This window comes from Macrobrachium nipponense, chromosome 4 (assembly GCF_015104395.2).
Source record: "Macrobrachium nipponense isolate FS-2020 chromosome 4, ASM1510439v2, whole genome shotgun sequence".
Taxonomy (NCBI): Eukaryota; Metazoa; Arthropoda; class Malacostraca; order Decapoda; family Palaemonidae; genus Macrobrachium; species Macrobrachium nipponense.
In genome coordinates, this window is record NC_061100.1 from 11,665,800 (window position 1) to 11,689,825 (window position 24,026).

The window sequence follows — 24,026 nt, forward strand, 5'->3', positions numbered from 1 at the left end:
GAATAACTGAGCACATGATGTCTCTTCGGATGAACTAATAAGTCTTTGAGCCATCGTAATTCTTTTAACTCTCTCTCTCTCTCTCTCTCTCTCTCTCTCTCTCTCTCTCTCTCTCTCTCTCTCTCTCTCTCTCTCTCTCTCTCTCTCTCTCTCTCTGTGACGAAGCGTAAACGAAATATTAAACCATTTTTTACCTTATATAATGTTGTCATATCTTCTAATAAAAAGGCTATTCATGGAGTAATTTCATATCAGTGAAATCAACTTTTTATCTATGTGAGGCCAGCCAGCTGACAAATGTACGTACTCACATGAAAATTGAATTATGATAGCATTCACAGCAAGATTATCTTACGAAATTTTAATAGTACTAGTCATGGTAGTAATAATGTTTGGGATATACGTAACATTCATTTTCAGTACAAAATATCATTGTTATTCTGGTAGTAAATAATAGTTTAGAATTATCATAATTATGTACTCTGCATTGCTAGGGGTTTGTGGCAGCGATGAACCAAACAAAATAACGTTTTCCTTTTAGGCCACGTGCTTAGGAAAAACATGACAGAATCGGGTTTGCGACTTCGTTTATTTTGATATTTTTAATGATACAATAACTATCGTTTGTACTACTAACACCATCTTCACATAATTAATTACGGTTGCTAGTACAGTATGCTGCGCGGATCTGTTGAGTCCAGTGTTACTAATTTTGCATTTTTAATGCTAGCTTTCATTTTCTTGAGGTAATTAGCAAGAAAATTTTCAGTCTAGCATGTGGCAGGACAACTTGCATTTGTTTTCACAAATACATCTAGCATACATATTTTGACATCAAATCTTTGTAATGTTAAGTTGAATATTTCTTTTATTCTACTATGTTTTATATATCATGTAAGAAAAAAGAACAAAATATTGCAAAACCATTTTCAGGAATTGAACAGAATAGGTTTCGAAATTATTAGGAATCATGTAACGTAATGTACAAGTACACTGTGTATGTTAGAAACATGTTTGAATCGGAAAAGAGAGCAGTCTGTTGAAATTGGCTGGGTGGCATTGATGTGCATGATGTGAATTTTTTAGCACTTAAATAGCAAAATCTAGCAAGAAATTTCCATTCCCATTTGGCAACTCTGGCCTACCCACGTTTTGTTTATGTTATTATTGAAGTCATGTAGTACTTGTATGCTGCGTTCTTTAAATAGTACCCATAAAAACGAGTTAATTATGTGGCATCCAAAAGTCCTGATTCTTTTACTCTTATGGGAAAAAATCTTAAAACGTCAAATGAAAGTTATTACATGTAATATATTAACGTGTTGAGAAGAAGGGAAGAGATGTTTTGCTGCATGCTGCTGGTAGCATTTCTTTATTATTCATCTGATTGCACTGCAAAATCGTTGCCATCTTTATCAACATAGATCGTTGGTGATTACCCATATGAATTACATAATTTTGATATTTCTCTCTCTCTCTCTCTCTCTCTCTCTCTCTCTCTCTCTCTCTCTCTCTCTCTCTCTCTCTCTCTCTCTATCTTCCTTCCTTCTCTCTCTCGCTCTCTCTCTACTCTCTCTCTCTCTCTCTCTCTCCTGCCTTATAAGAGGAAAGAGGCCCACGTGAGTACGTAATAGTACATGTGTATGAAGGCTTCTAGCTGTAATCCATAGGCTAGTAGGCTACATATGTACAGTTGTAAAATGACTTTGAAACTGTCTTGAATTTAGTTTAAGGTGATAATTGAAGACATATTTGGTGTTTGAACTAAAGTAGTCAGTTATAAACATTGAAATAGTGATCTTGGGTGGGATTACTATTAAAGCTGGCAGTTTTAAGCAATTTTTGAGGGGGGGTACCAGGATAACACAGGTATTTACTTATCATGGAGTGTTTTGGGCCCTATCCCCCGCGATTATCGAGGCCCTACTGTATTTATCTTTTATCAGTGAAAACAACAGTACTGTGTTCTTTCATGGCCAGTATTTTTTATTAAAACTTTTTCTCCGCGATTATTTGCAGTCGAGTTTCATCCATGTTTCCTGATGCATGATAATTTATGGTCATTAGCAGTGTGAACATAATTTTTCTTAGGTTCAGCTACAACTGCAGCTTAAATTTAGCAGTACTACTATTTTTCGTTGCCAATATTTCCTCCATAGCCAGTACAGGTATAATGCAAAAATATTGAAGTCCTGTTCTACTTAACATCATTTGTAGCATAACTACAGTAATTTTTTACTATCATATGATGGCTGAAATGCAAGCAAAACATTGTTGTGGTCGGATTCGGTTTGGTTGTTGTAGCAACACAACTGTTATCGTTCAGTTGTTTATAGCTGTAGCGTTTAACCCTTAAACGCCTAAGCGGTATTTCAGAAATCGTCTCCTGTATGCCGGTGGGGTTCGGGAGTGAGCGCGAAGCGGAAAAAAAAGTTTTTTTTTTTTAAATCACAGCACGCTTAGTTTTCAAGATTAAGAGTTCATTTTTGGTTCCTTATTTTGTCATTGCCTGAAGTTTAGTATGCAACCATCAGAAATGAAAAAAAATATAATTATCATATATAAATATTGGAATATATGACAGCGCAAAAAAAATTCACATATAATTATACAAATCGCGCTGTGAGCAAAAGGGTTAAAGCTTACGATTTACTTTTTTTGTTTTATTGTACACTACTGACCATTTCAAGCCCTGCGATGGATAAGTTTTCTTAAATATCTTTTTAAATATCAACTGTATCTTCCTGAAAATTTGGTACATGTTTTACACCTTCTGCTAATATATGGCAATATAATTAAGTACCCTGAATTAATAATTAAGGCACTTTACTTAGAAAATTTTCTCAATTTCCTCAGTATTAGTTGTAAATATACGAACACCTGTCGTTGGCTTAGCCAAAGAGTTATGAAAGAAGCCCCGCCCACCCCTCTCTTTCTTACTCTGTCTGATACTTATGAATGGAATAGTGTACTACCATATGTTTTTTTTTACGTCTTAAAATGTACAAGAACTACCATTTTTTACTGATTACTTTTCATAAAGCCATTTGTATGTTTTTATTTATCATGTACCTTTCATATTTATTTCCATGAGAATGGTGTGGTAGTGGCAACTTTAGATTCTTATTGGAGATATAAATATGGAAGGAAAAAACTTATCATAGTTTATTTAAAAGTAAGATCACTATATACATTATTTTATTATATAGATCCAATAAAGTACAATATAGTATACAGATATTTTACAGATTTTGAAGTAAATTTTTGTAGTAACCATGAAAACAGCATAGACATACAAAATAAAAAACTGGTGGATAAATATATCAAAACTTATTAATTAGAGGACTATATATACACACGTAAAGGATATTTCAGCTCACTCCCCATTACTGTCTAAAAACAGATCGTCCTCGTCATCACTGGCGACGTTGACAACGATTGGATTTGTGCAATCCTGGACGTTGTCAGTAAGCCAGTATTCGTTCTCGAAAGCTTGACTTCGTTGGACAGCTCCTTCCCACACCTGTTTAGAGACAGAAAGCCTTGCTTCCTCCAGTCTGGCCTTTAGGTCTGCCCTGGTGAAATGCTGTAACGATGAACGTACATTTAGCTTCATATGCGCTCATACCTGCTCGATGGCATTGAGTTCAGGATGGGCGGGTGGAAGCCGGACGACAATGTAAACACACCTGAACACGTTGTAACTACTGCCCCTCTAATTTTTAGCGAGTATGTTTTCCAGTATATATATACTCTAAATAAACCAAGAGGTCATAATAATCTCCCAAAATAATGAAACACAAATAACCTTTATTGCCGAAACTAATTTGGATACATAAAACAATAATCCATAAAGTAATTTAAAAATGTACAACACTATACGTCATCATTTATATTTTGTTAAAAGGGAGAGAAAGAAGTGGGCGGGCCATCTTTCCTAACGGTGTCCGAAAGTCTCTGTCAAATGCAAAGAAAATTGGAAATGTTCAAGAGTAAAGTGCCATTATTAATAATTTTAGATACTTAGTTATATTGCATACATTAGCGGAAGGTCTAAAACATGTTGGGCCAAAATTTCAAGAAGATACAGTTGATATTTAAAAAGATATTTAAGAAAACCTATGCCTCGCAGGCCTTCAAATGGTCAGTAAATTGCAATCATTTTGGTATATAACACATTGTAAAACAATCAAAGCAACACTGAGAAAATATTACCACAAAATGATGCATGAATTCGTAACGTGTGGATGTGAAAAAAGTTTTTTTCAGAAATTCACCATAAATCGAAATATTGTGCTAGAGACTTTCAATTTGTTTCAAAATGAATATAAATAATTGAATATTACTAAACTGTAAGAGTTTTAGTTTACAATTGCATTTTTTGACCATTTCGGTCGAGTTGAAGTTGACCGAATGTCGATTTTTTTATTTATCGTTATTTATATGCAAATATTTCGAATATTATAAAAGCTACGACCATGATTTATTTTTTGTTGTATTCTACATGAAATTGTGCACATTTTCATACATAAAACAAAATGCAACGGCTAATATGAAACGGAGCAAATATTATGACAATGTGACGTAAGCATTTCGGAGATTTGCGGTGGAGATACCGTGTGCGGAGGGAAGGAAAGTTTTTTTTCAAAAATTCACCATAAATTGAAATACTGTGCTAGAGATTTCCAATTTATTTCAAAATGAAGATAAATGATTGAATATTACTAAACTGTAAGAGTTTTAGCTTACAATTACGTTTTTTGACCATTTCGGTCGAGTTGAAGTTGACCAAATGTCGATTTTTTTCTATTTATTGCAATTTGTATGCAGATATTTCAAAACTGATAAAAGCTACGACCATGAACTATTTTTTGTTGTATTCTACATGAAATGCGCACATTTTTCATATATAGAACTCTATATAATGGCAAATATGAAACAGTGCAAATATTACGACAATGTGACATAAGCATTTTGGATATTTGCGGCGGAGATACCGCATGCGGAGGGAAGGAAAAAGTTTTGTCAAAAATTTACCATAAATCGGAATTTTGTGCTAGAGACTTCCAATTTGTTTCAAAATGAAGATAAATGATTGAATATTACTAGACTGTAAGAGTTTTAGCTTACAATTGCATTTTTCGACCATTTTGGTTGAGTCAAAGTTGACCGAACGTCTTTTTTTTTATTTATCGTGATTTATATGCAAATATTTCAAAAAGGATTAAAGCTACGACCATGAATTATTTTTTGTTGTATTCTACATGAAATTGTGCACATTTTCATATATAGAACTCTATGTAACAACTAATATGAAATGGTGCAAATATTACAACAATGTGACGTAAGTATTTCAGAGATTTGCGGTGGAGATACCACGTGCGGAGGGAAGGAAAAAGTTTTGTCAAAAATTCACCATAAATCGGAATTTTGTGCTAGAGACTTCCAATTTGTTTCAAAATGTAGATAAGTGATTGAATATTACTAGACTGTAAGAGTTTTAGCTTACAATTGCATTTTTCGACCATTTCGGTCGAGTCAAAGAAGTCGATTTTTTCTATTTATCGTGATTTATATGCAAATATTTTAAAACTGATAAAAGCTATGACCATGAATTATTTTTTGTTGTATTCTACATGAAATTGCACACATTTTCATGTATAGAACTCTATGTTACGACTAATATGAAACGGTGCAAATATTACTACAACATGACGTAAGCAATTTCGGAGATTTGCGGTGGAGATACCGTACGCGGAGGGAAGGAAAAAGAAAAAGTATTTTTTTTTCAAAAATCCACCATAAATCAAAATACGGTGCTAGAGACTTCCAATTTGCTTCAAAATGAAGGTAATGATTGAATATTACTGGAATGTTTAGATTTTTTGCTTACCAAAAATACCAATATATATATATATATATATATATAGTATATATATATATATATATATATATATATATATATATATATATATATATATATCTATATATATATATATAATTATATATATATATATATATATATATATACAGTGGTATCTCGAGATACGAAATTAATCCGTTCCGAGAACGGCCTTCGTATCAAGAGTTTTTTCGTACTTGGAACACATTTTTACATGTAAAATGGCTAATCCGTTCCAAGCCCTCCAAAAACACCCAGTCAAATTATATTTCCAGGCCTAAACAAAACACATGTTCTAGGGTTACGACGGAAGAAATATGACTCAAAAAGGCAAAATACTGTACATACTTGAGTATTATTCAACTGCATATAATGTTCAACCCCATTTTTACTGCATATATTAGGACTTTGGCATATGTCCCTTAGCAATAAGCCTATCCTATGTTAGCGGTTGCTACTGTAGCCTAGTCTATGATTCTGACATCTAAACCTAAGAGCTAAAAGCTTAGAATATGCCAATAAAATGTATAAATAATCAGTAAGTATCATTTCATTTCAAATTATTATTAATTAATCATTAACTATAATACACAAACAAACAAAAACAAACCTTCCATCGATTGTTTACATTCAGCTATTACCCGTCTTACGAGTATGGAACGAGCGCCAAGCAATCATTTTTCCTAGCACACAGTAAGCCATAAATTGTCATTAGTATCTGTCTTCAACTAATGAAACCACCAAACAGTATAATAACCATTCATTTCTATTCTATATTCTATCTTTACCTTACGGAGATACCGAGTTACTGACAGCTATAATGAAACATACGTAATACGTATACGTAACGTAATAATAAAACAGAAGAAGAATTCTAAAAAATGCGTATTTGTTGGCAAGTCTGATTTATTTTATAATTTTATGGATATCTAATTCACATTTTTTTTTATTAAATGTATTGCATGTACAGTGGACCCCCCGTATTCGCGTTCTCCAGATTCGCGGACTCTCACATTCGCGGATTTCTCTCGAGAACGTTTCCCTGTATTATTCGCGGAAAATTCGTGCATTCGCGGTATTTTTCTATGGTAAATATCCACAAATTCCTGGGTTTTTTTATGAATTTCATCATAAAATGCACTTTTTGTGATAAAACTATTAAAAAAACCATGTATGAAAATTTTTAGTGGGTTTTACTTGAGTTTTAACTAAAAAAATAGGCTGTTTTTAGCATTTTTATAGGGGTTCCAAACATTCGCGGGTTCTAACTATTCACGGGGGGTCTGGTACGAATCCCCCGCGAATACGGGGGACCACTGTACTCATTTCAAATAATTATTAAGTAACCATTAACTATAATAAACAAACAAAAAAAAGCTTCCAAACGTCTGTTTACATCCAGCACTTACGAGTATCGAACGATCGCCAAGCAATCACTTTTACACAGTAAGCCATAAATTTTCATTATTTCTCTTCAACTACTGAAACTACCAAACAGTATAATAACCATTCATTTCTATTCTTTATTCTATCTTTACCTAATGTTTTTTTTTTTATTAAATGTATTGCATGAATACTAAGTGTTTCAATTTACAGCAACCTTTTACCAATAGAATACTTAAAGCACAAGGGGGTAGATGCTGACCAATAGGAGAGCAGGACTTATGGGGTGACTAGCATCAGGAACCAATGGGAGAGCGGGAGGATGGTGGCGAGTTTACTCAGTTGGTGGGGCGGGAGTTTTAAAATTGTTCTCGGTGGTCCGGGCGAATCTCGGGACTTTTATAGCAACAACCTTTCGTATCTTGAAAACTTTTCGTATGTAGAGCAGTAAAATTTTTTGTATTGGCTTTCGTAACTTGGATTTTTCGTAAGGTGTTGAGCCTTTCTTATCACGAGGTACTACTGTGTGTGTGTATATATATATATATATATATATATATATATATATATATATATATATATATAATATATATATATATATATATATATATATATATATATATATATATATATAAAAGTCACATTACTGTGATTCATATACGTATATCAAACAACAAATGTCCTTTAATATCTAATTCGCTCTACCTCGGAATTAATATATTTTCATATATGCTTAACCGAGGGGGAATTTAATATAAGCTATAATAGAATTGGCCATCGACAGGCGCGCCGCCATATTGGTCTAGATCAGTGATTCCCCTACAGGACATCTTTCAAGTTTTTCATCTGAATCAGGACTCAGTACCACCCCAAAAGCAACCCACAACAGTCGACTAACACTGGGGGGTCCCTAATACTACTGCTAGGTGGACAGATCGGTTTGGGTGTGAAGAAACGAGCCCATCCGTTTCTCGACGGGGACTCAAACCCCAGTCCTGCCAGTCCTGGAATTGGGAGGTCGCTGGTTCGCGCCTGTCGATGGCCAATTCTATTAATAAATTCCCCCTCGGTTGTAAGTATAATATGAAACTATATTAATTCCGAGGTAGAAGCGAATTAGATATTAAAGGACATATGTAGTTCGATATATATATATATATATATATATATATATATATATATATAAAATCTATATATATATAATATATATAATATATATATATATATATATATATATATATATATAGATATATATATATATATATATATATATATAGTATATATATATATATATATATATAAATATATATATATATATATATATATATATCTATATATATATATATATATATATATATATATATATATATATATAATATATATACTATATATATATATATATATAACATATATATATATATATATCTATATATTATATACATATATATATATATATATATATATATATAGTATATATATATATATATATATATATATATATAGATATATATATATATATATATAATATATATATATATATATATAGATATATATATATATAATATATATTAAAACATATATATATATATATATATATATATATATATATATATATATATATATATATATATACAGTAGTACCTCGAGATACGAAAGCCATTGCGAAAAATTTTACTGCTCTATATGACAAAAGTTTTCAAGATACGAAAGGTTGTTGCTGTAAAGTCCCGAGATTCGCCTGGACCACCGAGAACAATTTTAAAAATGCTCCCGCGCCGCCAACTGAGTAAACTCGCCCACCATCCTCCCGCTATCCCATGGTTCCTGATGCTAGTCACCCCATAAGGTCCTGCTCTCCTATTGGGTCAGCATCTACCCCTTGTCTTTAAGTATTCTATTGGTAAAAGGTTGCTGTAAATTGAAAAACTTATGCTATACATTTAATAAAAAAAAAAAAAATTAGGTAAAGATAGAATAAAGAATAGAAATGAATGGTTATCATACTGTTTGGTAGTTTCAGTAGTTGAAGAGAGATAATGAAAATTTATGGCTTACTGTGTAAAAGTGTGATTTGCTTGGAGCGATCGTTGCGGATACTAGTAAGTGCTGGATGTAAACAGACGTTTGGAAAGCTTTTTTTTTGTTTTGTTTTGTTTATTATAGTTAATGGTTACTTAATAAAGTTATTTGAAATAATGGAGTACCCATGGCCAATTAGATTTAATAAAAAAATTGTGAATTAGATATCAGAAAATATAAAATAAATCAGTCTGCCAACAAATAGGTATTTTTTTTTTTTTTTTTTTTTTTTTTTTGTTTTTTTTTTTTTAGAATTCTTCTTCTGTTTTATTATTTACGTTACGTATTACGTATGTTTCATTACAGCTGTCAGTAACTCGGTATCTCCATTAGGTAAAGATAGAATAAAGAATAGAAAAAAATGAATGGTTATTATACTGTTTGGTGGTTTCATTAGTTGAAGAGAGATATTAATGACAATTTATGGCTTACTGTGTGCTAGGAAAAATGATTGCTTGCCGCTCATTCGATACTCGTAAGAATGTAAACAATCGATTAGAAGGTTTGTTTTTTCTTTGTTTGTGTATTATAGTTAATGATTAATTAATAATTATTTGAAATGAGTACATACTGATATTTATACATTTTATTGGCATATTCTAAGCTTTTAGCTCTTAGGTTTAGATGTCAGAATCATAGACTAGGCTACAGTAGCAACCGCTAACATAGGCTAGGCTTATTGCTAAGGGACATATGCTAAAGTCCTAATATATGCAGTAAAAATGGGGTTTGAAACATTACATGCAGTTGAATATTACTCAAGTATGTACAGTATTTTGCCTTTTTGGAGACATAGTTTCTTCTGTCGTAACCCTAGAACATGTGTTTTAGGCCTGGAAATATATTTACTGGGGTGTTTTTGGAGGGCTTGGAACGGATTAGCCATTTTAAATGTAAAATGTTGTTTTTCCAAGATACGAAAAACTCATAATACGAAGGCCGTCTCGGAACGGATTAATTTCGTATCTCGAGGTACCACTGTATATATATTTACGTATGAGCCCGGCCTTGAAAGAACTACGATACGTAAACAGAAATAGTTGAGGGAAAATAAAGGAAATTTACTTGAACTTACCGTAAAAGGATTTATAGTGATAATTTACTCTACAGGAAAGGTCGCCAGAAACTCAGCCAATTACTTTACAGCTATTTATTTACAAGAGGCCCTTACTGGCCTGGAGAAAAGTAAATGCAGCGTGTCCCCCCGCTGGGACCCATATATTTCTCACAAATGGATAGCTGGCCAAAATGTGATTCAAGTAATGAAAGCTAGGTTTCGATATCTTGCGGCAGTGCAACACTTGCGGGCAGATAGACTTGACACATGACTCAGGGAATCTGGAAAAGAATTCCAGATTAGACAAGACAAAAGAAAAAGGATTTCTTGCCCCAAATTACGATTGTTTTGTTCTCTAACACTGGGGCAAAGGAACTCTAATGTTTCACTGAGGTATGCACTGGAGACTTCATTGGTCTGGGACGATCACACAAGGGGAAGCATGCGGCCATGAGGAAGTGAGAGGAAACAAAGGGATGAGTTCTTTTTGGTTTAGAGGTTTGAATTGGGAAAATGGGGAGTAATTAGGCACTAGGATGTAAGGGACTGGCAATATGCTGTTTCACAAGACGTACCTGGGATGCCATGTTCCAGTGGATCTTTGTAGAAAATGCGGCCTGGCATTGTCTCAGGTCTGGGGCTCGGGCGCGCCAGTAATGCCATGGATAGGCCTAAATGGAAGGCGGGTGGTCGGACATCCGTCCGAGGTCACGAACTGTAGCGGTCTGAGGAAAATCGCAGGTGTCTTGCCTGGGTGGTGGGGGTCAGCTTAACCCCCCCACGAGCAGGGCATCCTGGAAACAGAACATACAGCCAGCAGAGGGTTCACAGGAAAAAGAGCTTAAGATATAGGCCTAAGAGTACCAGTCTGCCTACATCCTTCCCTTTGAGATACGTCCCTAAAGCTGACAAAAGACTATATTCTCCCTTCTCACAGGAAATTCCCTATCCCTGGTCTGGAGTGGTTTGGTTTCCCACCTAAAATCAGCTGATAATTAGAGGACTATGGCTGACTGTTTTACAAAAGCATCAATAATGAATTGATTACTGGGTATAATAAGAGAATCTATAACGTATAAATATATATATATATAATGTATATATATATATATATGTATCTATATATATATATCTATATATATATATATTCTATATATATATATATATATATATATATATATTATCCACTATATCTATATATCTATATATATATATATATATAATATCTATATATATATATATAATATTATATATCATATATATATATATATATATATATATATATAAAGATATATATATATAATATAATATATATATATGTATAATATATATATATATATATATATATAATATATATATATTAGATATATATATAATAGAATCTATATATATATATAATATTATATATATATATTAATACATAATAAATATACATAAATACGGATACATACATATATACTATATGATGCATACATACATATATATATATATATATCTATATATATGTATATATTATATATAGTATATATATATATATATATATATTATATATATATATATATATATTACATTTTTTTTATTCTGGTACAAATGCATAACTAAAAGGAATGCTGTTGAAAAACTTTTCTTTTTGCATTAAATGAAATAATATAAAATACATCAGTAAATACAGATGTATAAAAACTTGTAATAAATATAAAACTAAATGTAAAAATCAATGCAGAATACTCACTCATAATCATGACTCTTCGTTCTATTCTTGTTGTCTTCCTCCTCCATTAAAGAGTCTTGCATTTTTTTTCCTCTCGACATGACGAGGTACAGGTGGAGGAGGGAGATGCGTGCCCTTACTGCTGAAAGGGCGGCCCTCTGCGCCCTCCGTTGTCCCTATGGCAGGCGCACTCCAATATAAATGACCGCGTTATGGTCGTTGGCTTGCAGTCACACTCCCCGAATAACCTGCAAAGAGCTATATTGCAGGTGCGACAGAAGAACCGGGTGTCTCTCCATCTGCCATTCATATGGCACACCCGGCACTGTTTCTGCCTGTGCCCTTCTAGGAGCTCCAGTGTGTGATCCCCTGGCTGCAGCCAACAGACAGGGTCCACTATCCGACAAGAAGTCATAATCTGAGCGCGGGCGGGATCATCAAGGGTGGCGGCAGGAGCAGGATGACCAAAGTTAGCCCTCCTAACATCTGCCCTTTCCTCTAGGGGCAGATCTGGAGCTCGGGGCAGGGGGGCCGGTGATGGAAGGCCACTCATCAAGATTAAAGTTGATGAGGGCATTCCCGGCCACCTCGAGAAACTGGATGTGGGACAACCGCCGGAGGTCTAAATTATAGTACCCACAGTAGAGGATGTAGGCATTCTGTAGGGCCAACTGAAGAATGTATTTGAGGAGCTTTTGTGTCCACCTCCTGGTTCTCCTGGCAAAGGGATAATACTGGATGAGTTGATCAAAGAGATCAACTCCTCCCATGTTCCTATTGTAGTGCCCAATGACGGTAGGCCGCTCGACACAAAACTCCTCATACATAACTCGGCCCTGCCGACGTGTCTTCTTCCGCTGGACGACCTCTTCTTGGATGGGCTCATGACTTGTCGTAATCATGGGGACGAGTTGGACCCCCTTCCAACAGATGACGAAGACAGCTCCCTTCCGCCGCCACTCTGTCTCCTCTTGCCAGAGGTTGCGGCTGGCTAACTAACCTCTTGAGGACATTTGGGGCCCCACGCACCAGCCGAAGGGTACTACTGACATGCACACCTGCTTCATACAGTTCCTGGGCCTGGAATACTGAGTTATAATAATTATCCATAAACAGGTGTTATCCCTGGTTACCGAAACGATCCACAAAACCGAACACAGTGTCACGCAGCGTGGAGAAGACCCTGGAATACACTGAGAAGTCCACAACGTATCTAGCGTTGGACTCTGTAATAAAGAACAATTTCACACCATATTTCTTTGGCTTCTTGGGGTTGTACACTTTTATGCTCAGACGTCCTTTGTAAGGCATCATCCCCTCATCCAAAGAAAGGTTCTTACCAGGAACCTTGAGAAATTGGCACCGTTCACGAATGTACTCCAACACTGGGCGGACTAAGATGAGGCGATGGGGGTTATTCCGCGGTATGGCCCTTTGGTTGAAGGCGTTGAAATACCTGTCCAACACCAGGAAACTATCACGGGACATAATTCCAGGCACATTGGGCGTACTTAAAAAAAATTCCGCTTCCAATATTGCCTGACATCGGCAGCAGGCATCATTCCAAAAACAATGTGGAGCCCCAAAAAATGAGCCATGTCAGTGAGGTGGCAGCCCCGCCAGCGATGCTACAATGTCGTCCGTAGTTCGTCAAGGCAGTACCGGGCGTAGTCTGCCGTCTCTGCTACCAGGTATTACAGCAATTCCTGCGTAAGGAACAGCTGAATGAACCCCAGAGCAGTGAGAGGAACAGGTACGTTGAGCCCAGGTGCTGCCGTGGATGGGTGCATGTTAGGTGGGGTGGGGTCCTCCGACCACCCCTCGTCGCTCTCAGATAACCGGCCTTCACCTTGGCTTGCGCGACGCTCCGACCTTCTACATGCTCGGGCATGGTTTCGCACTGGAAATCCCCCCACTGGCCCATCTCCCTCACTTAGGCCCTTGCTTTCTGTGTCGTCATCGACAACAAAACTAGACGACGACAACTCCTCCTCCTCCTCAGATTCCCCCTCTTATGACTAAAACCACTGAACTCCAACTCACTTTCAGCCTGAGACCCTCGTACAGACATTGGAGGCAAATATTCATCATCACTAACATCGGGAGTGATGTCCTCGTCACTAGATGACCAACCGCCATCAAAATGAGGACTTGCGACATGCTCCCGATCAAGCCCTAACAAGTAGTCGTCCATGTTTTTTGGTTTGAGGCCTCCCAAATGCCTATGAGTGCCCTTCAGGACACTCCGATGCTTCCTAGGGGTTGTAAAAGGCACGCGAGGCACATGATGTGGTGCTTGAACACTTTCGGCCACACGAGGCCGCACGGAACGGCGTTGAGGAGCATGGGTCTCTCGCCAGCATCCAAGTCCAAAATACGTCTCACACAATGCCTCCCAAGAGGTAAAACGTGCCTTTCACGCTCCATTCAATGTTCAGACATCTCTACTTATGTCTTGTACCACAACAAATACTCAAACTCGCAAAAGTTCGGCAAAACACGATTGCGGCAAAAGATTGCTCTCGGACGACGCGCTGCTGATGCTTGCTGGTGCAAGAAGAAAGCATTTCGCGCATGTGCACCTGGGTAATGCCTGTAAACAAAACAACAGCTTGATCCATGAGCTCCCAGCATCCCTCAAGGCGCGTGATTCATAAGTTTTTGCCTAGTAGGCCTATAATTATTTTTCTGCAAATTAAAAAAAAAAAAAATATTTTGCATCGATGTACCATACGTCGGTTAGGCACCTGTCAGACAATTTTCGTTGATGTTTAACACGCCCAATCAGAGTTTAAGGGTTGAGCAATGATTATAACTTTACTAACGATACTTTCATTATTCTCTTTTGCTTTTTTAAATTATTGTACTAGAAGATATTTTACTAGAAGATATGATAGAGATAGAGGAAATGTTAACAGCCTGAAATTTTTTTTTTTTTTTTTTCCCTCCCTCTCTCACACTCTTACTAGGCCAAGATTTACCAGTAAGTTCATCGAATGTGGCATTAAACATTTGTAGAACTACCATGCAGACCATAATAATTGATTAGGCAAGTGAAATTCCACCTTTTCAATAAAGAGTTTCTACATATTAGGGCAAAATATCTGGCTGTGACACTGTCTAAGGCATTGTTAACAAGTCTAGGGCACTGTAAGGTGGATTGGGCGCCCATAGATTTTAAAAATTTCGGTTAGCAGCAATTTTCGGTTAGCGTCAGGCCTCAGGAAAGGAACCCCTGCTGTTAGCTGTGGTCTGCCTGTACACAAAATGCAAAATACACAAAAATAAAGAAACATATTCACTAAAATGTTATCAAAGAAGGCGATGTTAGCAAAAAGATGGTCATATCACACCCATTGTGTACATATCTAAATCTGACAGACTAAGCAGCAAGCAAAAAAGGTTAGTGAGATTTGTAAAACTGGCATTTAGCTTTCATAAATCATCAATATTTGCTTTGGATTTGTTGCATCCAACCAAGAGAATTGCTTTCTAACAAATATTCATCAGTCAACCTCATTCGATGTCTTTCTCACTCTTGCTGATATATAATGCAGTGTATAAACAGAGCTCCCAAGAATTGAAGATCTTCCAACTTAGTCTTGATCTACCCCACCAGACCCTCCACTCCAGCCATGTTTTTTCCTCCAACTGTTAACACGTCGAAGCCAGTTCCATTGAATGTTATAGCCTTGCAAAGTTTTCAGTACTTCCTTGAAAATGTCTTCTCCAGTTGTTGTTATGTGCATGCTGCAAATGTATGCCAACAATTTGTGATCTGAAAGTCCAAATGAACATCAGAACTTGCTGAAAAGCAGAACACAAAATAACTTGTATATTTTCACAAAAAAGGTACTGCATCCCCTCATCTGAGTACATCTCGTAAATATTTTACAATAAATATGGTCAGAATTTGTTACTGATTTTAGTTCTTATGTTATGTATGGTACTGTGTGAGCTGTAATTATAATTTTACAGAATAAGGCAAAAGCAAATATTATTAGAGAAAAACATATATAACTAAAATTAGCATGTTTTTACAATTGCCTTGGAAAAGAGGCCCCACACAAGGTTAGAAATATGAACTTTGAACTTCCCATGGAAGGTACTGAGATTTTTTATTTTTTACTTTCCTTACACATTGTGCATTTGCATATCTTCCTTGTAGGGGGGTTAGTGCTGTCAGTGCACCACATTTGGTGCAATGTAGGCATTACTTTAGGTTCTTTGCAGCGTCCATTCGGCCCCCAGCTGCAACAACTTTCATTCCTTTTACTGTACCTCTGTTCATAGTCTTTCTTAGATCTTACTCTCCACCCTCTCCTTACAATTGTTTCATAGTGCAACTGCGAGGTTTTCCTGTTACACCTTTGTAACCTTTTACTGTCAATCTCCATTTCAGTGCTGAATGGCCTTAGTTGCCCCAGTGCTTGGCTTAATGCCAAAAATCTATATACACACATTTGCATATCTTCCCCTTTTCTGATTTGTCTTGTTCTTAAATTGACCAACCTAAAAGTCTGCATGATCAAGGGGTGGGCTTAATATACATATATTAGTATACCCCTCCTTTAAGGGTTAATATTTACAAATGGTACTAAAACATGCCAAAAGCAATAAAAGACCCTTCATACTGCATTTTCATCATGACACTATAATGCTCCCTAAGCAATGTTATATAGTGATAGTAGCAACAGAGAAAAACGCAGTAAAGCATCACTGAAGTTGAAAGAGGAGGAAAACATGTACAGGTAAATGTGATTACTTGTGATGTCATCTTGTCCTATTCTGTGATCACTAACTAACTATGAAAAGTATGCAGCTTCATAATGTTTCAAATGCAAAATTAAAGATAACTTATTTTGTGTAGCTAAGCCATGTCATATCTTCTGTGCTTTACTTAATCATTAAAAATATGTACCCCTACTACTGGAAATGAAAAAAAGGGTACAGTATACTTATATTTAAGCGTTCTCGTTAGGGAAGTGTCATGCTGTATCATGTGTTTAAAAAGAAGTAATGTAATATAGAGTATATAGTGTTGAAACTAAAAAGTTAAATATTGAAAATAAGATGATAGTGCATAAAGTTAACTATTCTCTCTAGATAAGTGTTATATATGTACAGTATCAAATGTTTAAGAAGAGTAAATGGTCAAAAAGGAATACCGTAATATACAGTACAGTATTCAGACCAAAAAAATTAATAGGTAAAGTGTTCTTTGTAGGTTCTTTGTAGGTAAAGATTACCACTACACACAGTAAGCGTGTGTTTACTATGTAAGATACATGCTTTTATTCTGCACATCAAATTAAAATGAAATTAAAATTAAAAAAGGTAAAGCATTCTCTATTGGTAAGTTTTTTATGCCATCAGTAAACTACAGTAAATAGCTATTTCTATTAAAAAGTGATGTGTTGGTAGGCCATTGAAGTAAAATTGACAATATCCAAATACAGGCAGTCCCCTGGTTATATTAGACTCTGCTTACATTGTTCTAAGGTTACGTTGCTCTTTAAATATACGTATTCATCAAAAATTATTTCCCGGGTAACATTGGTTTTTCTGGGTTTATGTTGTCAGTCCAACAGCATACTGGAACTATGGGGCTCCAAAATGACAGTAGTCAAAATTTGGAGGTGTTTTGATGAAAAACTCAATCATATGCAGGTTATGTTGTTTTCAAGACACCCACAGGATTAAAAGTGATGTTTTCTTAAGATTTTCAAAGATGTCTGGATATGCCGTTTATTGGCTTCATCGTGGCATAGGAACAGAACCCCTGATGTAACCTGGGGGACTGCCTGTAAAGGGATTAGAAGATCAAATAATAAATTTGTTGCTCAACGAGGCATGAAATTGGTGAGCAGAATTGTCTGCAAGCCTCTCTGAAATAATTTTTTTGAGCAGTAATACTTGATAATTTTGTTTGCTAAACTGTCTGAAATTTTCAAACTGATTTTCAACTTCTCTTCTTTGGTGATTGGAGCATCCTGTAAGTTTATCCACTGGAGGTTAATTTCATTAGTGTAAATCAAGTTTCCTGTTTAATTGGTGGGGCTATAGGATTTTAAAGCGAGGATTTCATTTACAACACCAATTTTTTGTCATGGTTTTTTACCAATAACTTTTCAGGTGTATGGATAGTCCTGATATTTTTGAAGCGTATATGACTCATGCTGCTGAAGAGTTCTGTAGTAACCTTGTCTGTGAAGCATATAGTCAAGCAACACAACATCAGAATGGTTCTGATTCTTTGGATGAAAATGCAGTTTCAGATTTTTGCGTACGTGATCAGTCGCTTCCTATTTCACATACTGCAGGTAAGTACAGTTTTAAAGATTTGTGTTATCTAGTGGTATATTATGATGTTATAACTTACAGATGTAAAAAGTTAAATTATTTTCATCCAAGAACCAAGCTATTAACATTTTAATATTTTATATATTTTACCTGATAAGAATACCTCCTCCTATAGTGAGGTATTTACATGAAAGTAGATATTGTCCTACTTACAATGGGGTTAGGCTCCAAAAACCCCTTTGTTTGTTGTTAAAATTTTATCGCGAATTTAGCCTAGCCCACACTAGGGTATTGGGTACTATCTATACATACATATATGGTAGCCTAGCATACACTACAGTATACAGGCAGTCCCCGGGTTACGACGGGGGTTCCGTTCTTGAGATGCGTCGTAACCCGAAAATCGTCGTAAGCCAGAACGTCGGATAAATGTATTAAACTAATAAAAAAAGTTATAGAAACCTTACTAGTAATCCTTTGGGTACACTACATGTAGTTTCCTGAAGTTTTATGTACAACCTGGAGTTATTTTCATCCAAAAATGGTGGTTCTGGAAGGTAAAAGTACACAATTAGTACAAAATACTACACAAAGTCCTGAATGCAATATGTAAATTAGAGTATATCAAGAGTAAAAAGAGTGAATGTATGTATAATTTTCCTTACTTTTATTTTGTTTAAAGTTGTATGCTATGTAACCCTGGACAAAGTTTTTTGTGGCCACATAGCTACCTCATTCAGGGGGTTTTCTGGGATTCGGAATGTACAAAAAAATATATTAATAGTACTGTACATATGTAGTAAGTCCTCTATGCATAGTAAGTTACATACAGTATGCCATACAGTGGTTTATAAGATATAACATGTATAAAACTTAGTTAGGAATTCCTTACATACTTGTGAGTCTCAAAGCTGTTAGCTAGGTTGTGGGAGATGGTGATGGAGATAGTATGCATGTGTAGGGAGCCGGCAATGATAAGGATAATTACAGGGTAGTATGTACATATGTGTATGTACAGTAATAGAAGTTCTATATGTATTATTTCAGGTATATTTCAGAAAGCTTTGTTTATTACTAGGTAGAGTAAAAACTTAAAAAAAGATGAATTCCATACCTAACTTCAGTGTGCTTTATACAGATGACAGGCTAGGATGAGAGAGCTTGAAAAGATGATGGGCAGCCTGGAATGATATAGAATATTAAAGGACAGTATGTAACCACTCAAGTACAAAATGTACTGTTCCATAATTAACAATTTATACACATTAAAAACAGTTGAGAATTCTTTACCTTTGGTGAAATGAAGAGATGTAGGCTATGTAGAGGTCTGGTTTATGTAAGTTACAAGGTGCATGTCAGTCTGGAATGATAATGTACATATTATTAGTAAAGTAGTACACTGCAATATGTACATAGTATAATATTACTATGTAATGTATAAACATTCATAAAAAAAAAAAGTTTACTTACCAAATTCTAGTGTTGCTTGCTTACTGGGATGGGCATATGGTAGATGAGAGTGGCTGGCTATGGAGTGGAACTTGCAGGTGCTTGGGAGTCTGGAATGATAAAAAATAAAAAGATAAGAGTATTAACTTCTCCACACAATAGGTATATGTATGTAGTAGTATTATTTACTGTTTGACATATGTACAATTAAAAAAATGAAGAATTCTTTTACCTGATGGAGTTGGAGAGGTCATTGTTGTTGTATCAACTGATTTGGGCTCTGAAGAGGCTACATCTAGATCTGGAAGAATGATAGGGTACATAATAAGGTGGAGTAGTAGTACTTAGTGTACATAGTACACTTTTTTTTATACAATTTCTATTAGCAATTTATAATACATTTTAAAAAATTGTTAAGGATTCCTTACCTGATGAATAGGGCGAGACATCAAAACCATGGAAAGGCTCAGGGTCATCTGGGTCATCCTCACTATCAAAGGGGTCTGGAATGATACATAAAGAAAAATATTAGGTTAGGCAACATAAAATTAACACATTGTAGTAGTGTACATAGTATGTATGTCATAATGTAGTAAACAATTTCCAACATGAAAATGAGAAAAATGAAATTTCTTACCTGCTAGAGGTGGACAGGCTGCTACAGAGGGTCCAGGTAGTACAGGGGGATCTGGAATTGTCACCACTTCTGCAATAAAATACAAATGATGAAAATTAATGAAGTTACAATTACACTAACATTTAGTATATGTACATTAAAAAATTAACACATTTTATATTACAGTATGTAAACAAAATAAATTAGTTAAAGAGTTCAGAATTCCTTACCAGGACTAGGAGTGGGAGGTGGTACTGGAGACTTGTGGAAGAAAGTATCAAGCCTAGACTGCACACTTTTCTTCACCTGCTTCTCCTTCAGGGTCTCCTTGTAGAAAGTTACCAAATCCATGATCCCTCTCCGGATTTTGTCAAACCTGGCAACGTTAGGGTCTTCTCCCTCAAAAGAAGCCCAGGCTCCCTCCAGATGAGTAAAACCCTCTGACAAGCCTTTGACAGTTAATGACCTCGGTTTTGGGTCTGGTACCTCTAACTCCTCCTCAATCATCTGCTGCTCCAGCTCAAGGAGGTCCTCTGCTGACAATTCCTCTCCATGGGATGCCAGCAGCTCTGTAACATCGTCAGCTTCCAGATCTAGTTGCAGCCTCTTGCTTAGCCCTACGATTTTCCTCGTCACAGTTTCGACGTCTTCTGCCTGGTCAAAGCCTTCAAAACTGTGGACACAGTTTCTTCCAGGCCCCATTTAAAGTGGTCGTCTTCAACTCGTCCCAAGCACTTGCAATGTTCCTGACTGCATCAGCAATGTTGTAGCCCTTCCAAAACTGTTTCAGAGTCAACTCCTTGTTACCTTCGATGGCCCTCAAAGCAGAACGTATTGTCCTTCTAAGGTAGTAAGCCTTAAAGTTAGCAATTACTCCCTGGTCCATCAGCTGTATCAGTGATGTTGTATTTAGTGGAAGGTACACCACCTTCACATTAGGGTGCATGTTGCTCAAATTTGAAGGGTGACCAAGGGCATTGTCTAAAACTAAAAGCACCTTAAAAGGCAGACCCTTCGAAGACAAATACCGTTCCACTGCTGGCACGAAATGGTCATTGAACCAATCTTCGAAGACCATCAAGGTAACCCAAGCCTTCTTGTTCGACTTCCAAATGACAGGGAGTTGACTCTTGAAAATGCCCTTGAAAGCCCTCGGATTCTCGGCCAAATACACCAGCAAGGGCTTAAGTTTCAAGTCGCTACTTGCATTGGCCCCAAAGAGTAAAGTCAGTCGCTCCTTACCAGCTTTATGGCCAGGTGCTGACTTCTCCTCCTTGGAAAGGTACGTACAGTTGGGCATTCTTTTCCAAAATAAGCCAGTCTCATCTACATTAAAAACTTGGTCAGCAGTGTAACCACCATCCTTAATTATTTTCAGCACAACCACTAGGAAAACTTTCTGCTGCTTCGCTATCAGCACTAGTAGCTTCACCTTGTAGCTTCACATTATGCAAATTTGCACGAGCCTTAAAACGGTTAAACCAACCTCTCGCGGAAAATTCACCACTAGCACTGCCTTCTCCATACTTTTTCATTACTGCCTCATGCAGCTCTCTAGCCTTCTCCTGGATCACACTTAGGCTCACTGGAACACGTCGCTGGTTCTGGTCCTCCAGCCAGATCATCAGCAACTTCTCCATTTCCACAATGCTCTAGCTACGTTGCTTCACGTTAATCACCGTTGCCTTCATCGGTGCAGCATCCTTAACGTGCTTGAGAATGCGTTCCTTATCCTTCACTATGGTTACCACCGTCGTCCTGCTAAGGCCCAAAGCACGACCTATCTCGGTGTTGGTCTCTCCCTTCTCAGAACGTTTCATGACGTCGTACTTTACCTCCATGGTGATGACCTTCCTCTTCTTTGATGAACTATCATCGGAGGAAGTACTCTGCCGTTTGGGAGCCATAGTAAAGGCACGAAAAATGCTAAAAATTCAGCAACGTAGCAAGACACAACCTAGCGAAATGAAGGCAACCACGCGATTGAAGTGGCGTTGTTTGGTATTGTTACGCTGCACAGCGTCCTTGATCCTGCTAGGTCGTTGTACGGTCAGTTTACCTTACAGTTAATAGCGTAAATTAATTTATGCGCCCTCCACTCAAAAAACTAGTTCTGCGTATGAGGTATCGTTAAAAAGCATAAAAAAACCGTTGTAACCTTTGAATTTGTGTTGTAATCTAACCAGAAACTTAGTTTTTTTATTATTACTGGAAACGAGCAATGATTTTTTCATATATATGCGCTTTTGAATACTGTTGTAAACTTTGCGCATCGTAAGCTATTATTCATTCGCTCGGAAACTATAGTTCCGCATATGAGGCGTCACTAAAAAGCATCGAAAAACGTTGTGACATTTGAATTTGCGTTGTAATCTAACCACAAACTTAGTTTTTCATACAATCAACTTACCTGTCAGATATATACATAGCTAAGACTCCGTCGTCCCCGACAGAAATTCAAATTTCGCGCCACTCGCTACAGGTAGGTCAGGTGATCTACCGGCCTGCCCTGGGCGGCAGGACTAGGAACCATCCCGTTTTCTATCATATTTTCTCTGTCGCCGGTGTATCAACATTGTTGTTATTACCTCCTGACTAGATTCATTTTTCAACATTTGATCAACGTTTTCGGCTTTTTGGTGACGTATTTGGATCGTGTTTTGGCATTCGCTATTGCTTACTGTGGACTGTTTTTGGAATAACTCTTTTGGATTTTTCTCAGTATGTCTGATTCTAATGTGAGTGTGAGAATGTGTGTGAATGTAGGCTGCAGGGTGAGGATACCGAAGGCTTCGGTTGATCCTCACACTGTATACCGTAAATGTAGGGGGGTCCAGTGTTCTGCTATTAATACTTGTAAGGAATGCGAGGGATTGAATGCAGAAGAGTGGAAGACTTTGACTTCTTATTTGAAGAAGTTAGAGAGGGATAGAGTTAGACGACTGAAAGGTGTGTGTTCAAGGCCTATTGAGCCTTTCACGGATAATTCTAATCCTACGGATGTAGATTCTCCCTATATATCTCATTCTCAGAGTGCTTTTTCGGATTCGGCATCGGAAATACGCCAATCTGAAGGCTACTATTAGAGACATGAAGTCCAAGATGGCTGACTCCAAAGGTAAGGCTAGTGAGAGTGAACATTTCAGTGAAGTGAGTTCTCCCAGTGTTGTGGAGGGGCGTTTGATCGTCCCTGCGACGCTCCCAGGCCTAGACCTCTTCCAAGCTCACAATGGCCCAGAGGAAAGGAAAGTCGAAAGCCTTAAGGGGGTCGTGGGGAATCCCCAAACGGTCAGACGTCCCTTCAGCTAGCTCTGCTTCATGGCAGCCAGCTCAAGGGCGCTATAGGAAAAGCGTCCTTCGCGAGTGTTTCTCGTCCTCTCCCTCGTCCCTCACCTAAACGAGGGTGGAAGGAGTCGAACTTATCGAGACCGCTGAAGCGTCATATGAAGCAAGACATTGATTCGAGTCCAGAGCGCTTCTCGGATGACGCCCCGTCTGCTATTAAGAAGCGAAGGTGGCGTCAGCG

At 36.7% G+C, this 24,026-nt stretch overlaps 2 protein-coding genes across 2 annotated transcripts in view; one reads left to right on the forward strand and one right to left on the reverse strand.

The window, feature by feature from the left end:
- Positions 1-19,517, forward strand: part of LOC135210684 (uncharacterized) — a 61,792-nt gene extending 42,275 nt beyond the window's left edge. Inside the window, exons 5-6 of the mRNA XM_064243459.1 lie at positions 18,268-18,455; positions 19,483-19,517. Coding sequence (XP_064099529.1) covers positions 18,268-18,455; positions 19,483-19,517 — 223 coding nt within the window. The remainder of the gene's footprint in view (positions 1-18,267; positions 18,456-19,482) is intronic.
- A 445-nt stretch (positions 19,518-19,962) lies between these two features.
- LOC135210685 (tigger transposable element-derived protein 1-like) lies at positions 19,963-21,800 on the reverse strand. Its single transcript, XM_064243460.1, has 5 exons — positions 21,236-21,800; positions 20,731-21,069; positions 20,522-20,590; positions 20,117-20,185; positions 19,963-19,994 (listed from the first exon to the last, which is right to left on the reverse strand). The coding sequence occupies exons 1-5, from the start codon at positions 21,798-21,800 to the stop codon at positions 19,963-19,965; spliced, it is 1,074 nt and encodes a 357-aa protein (XP_064099530.1).
- Positions 21,801-24,026: the final 2,226 nt, after the last annotated feature.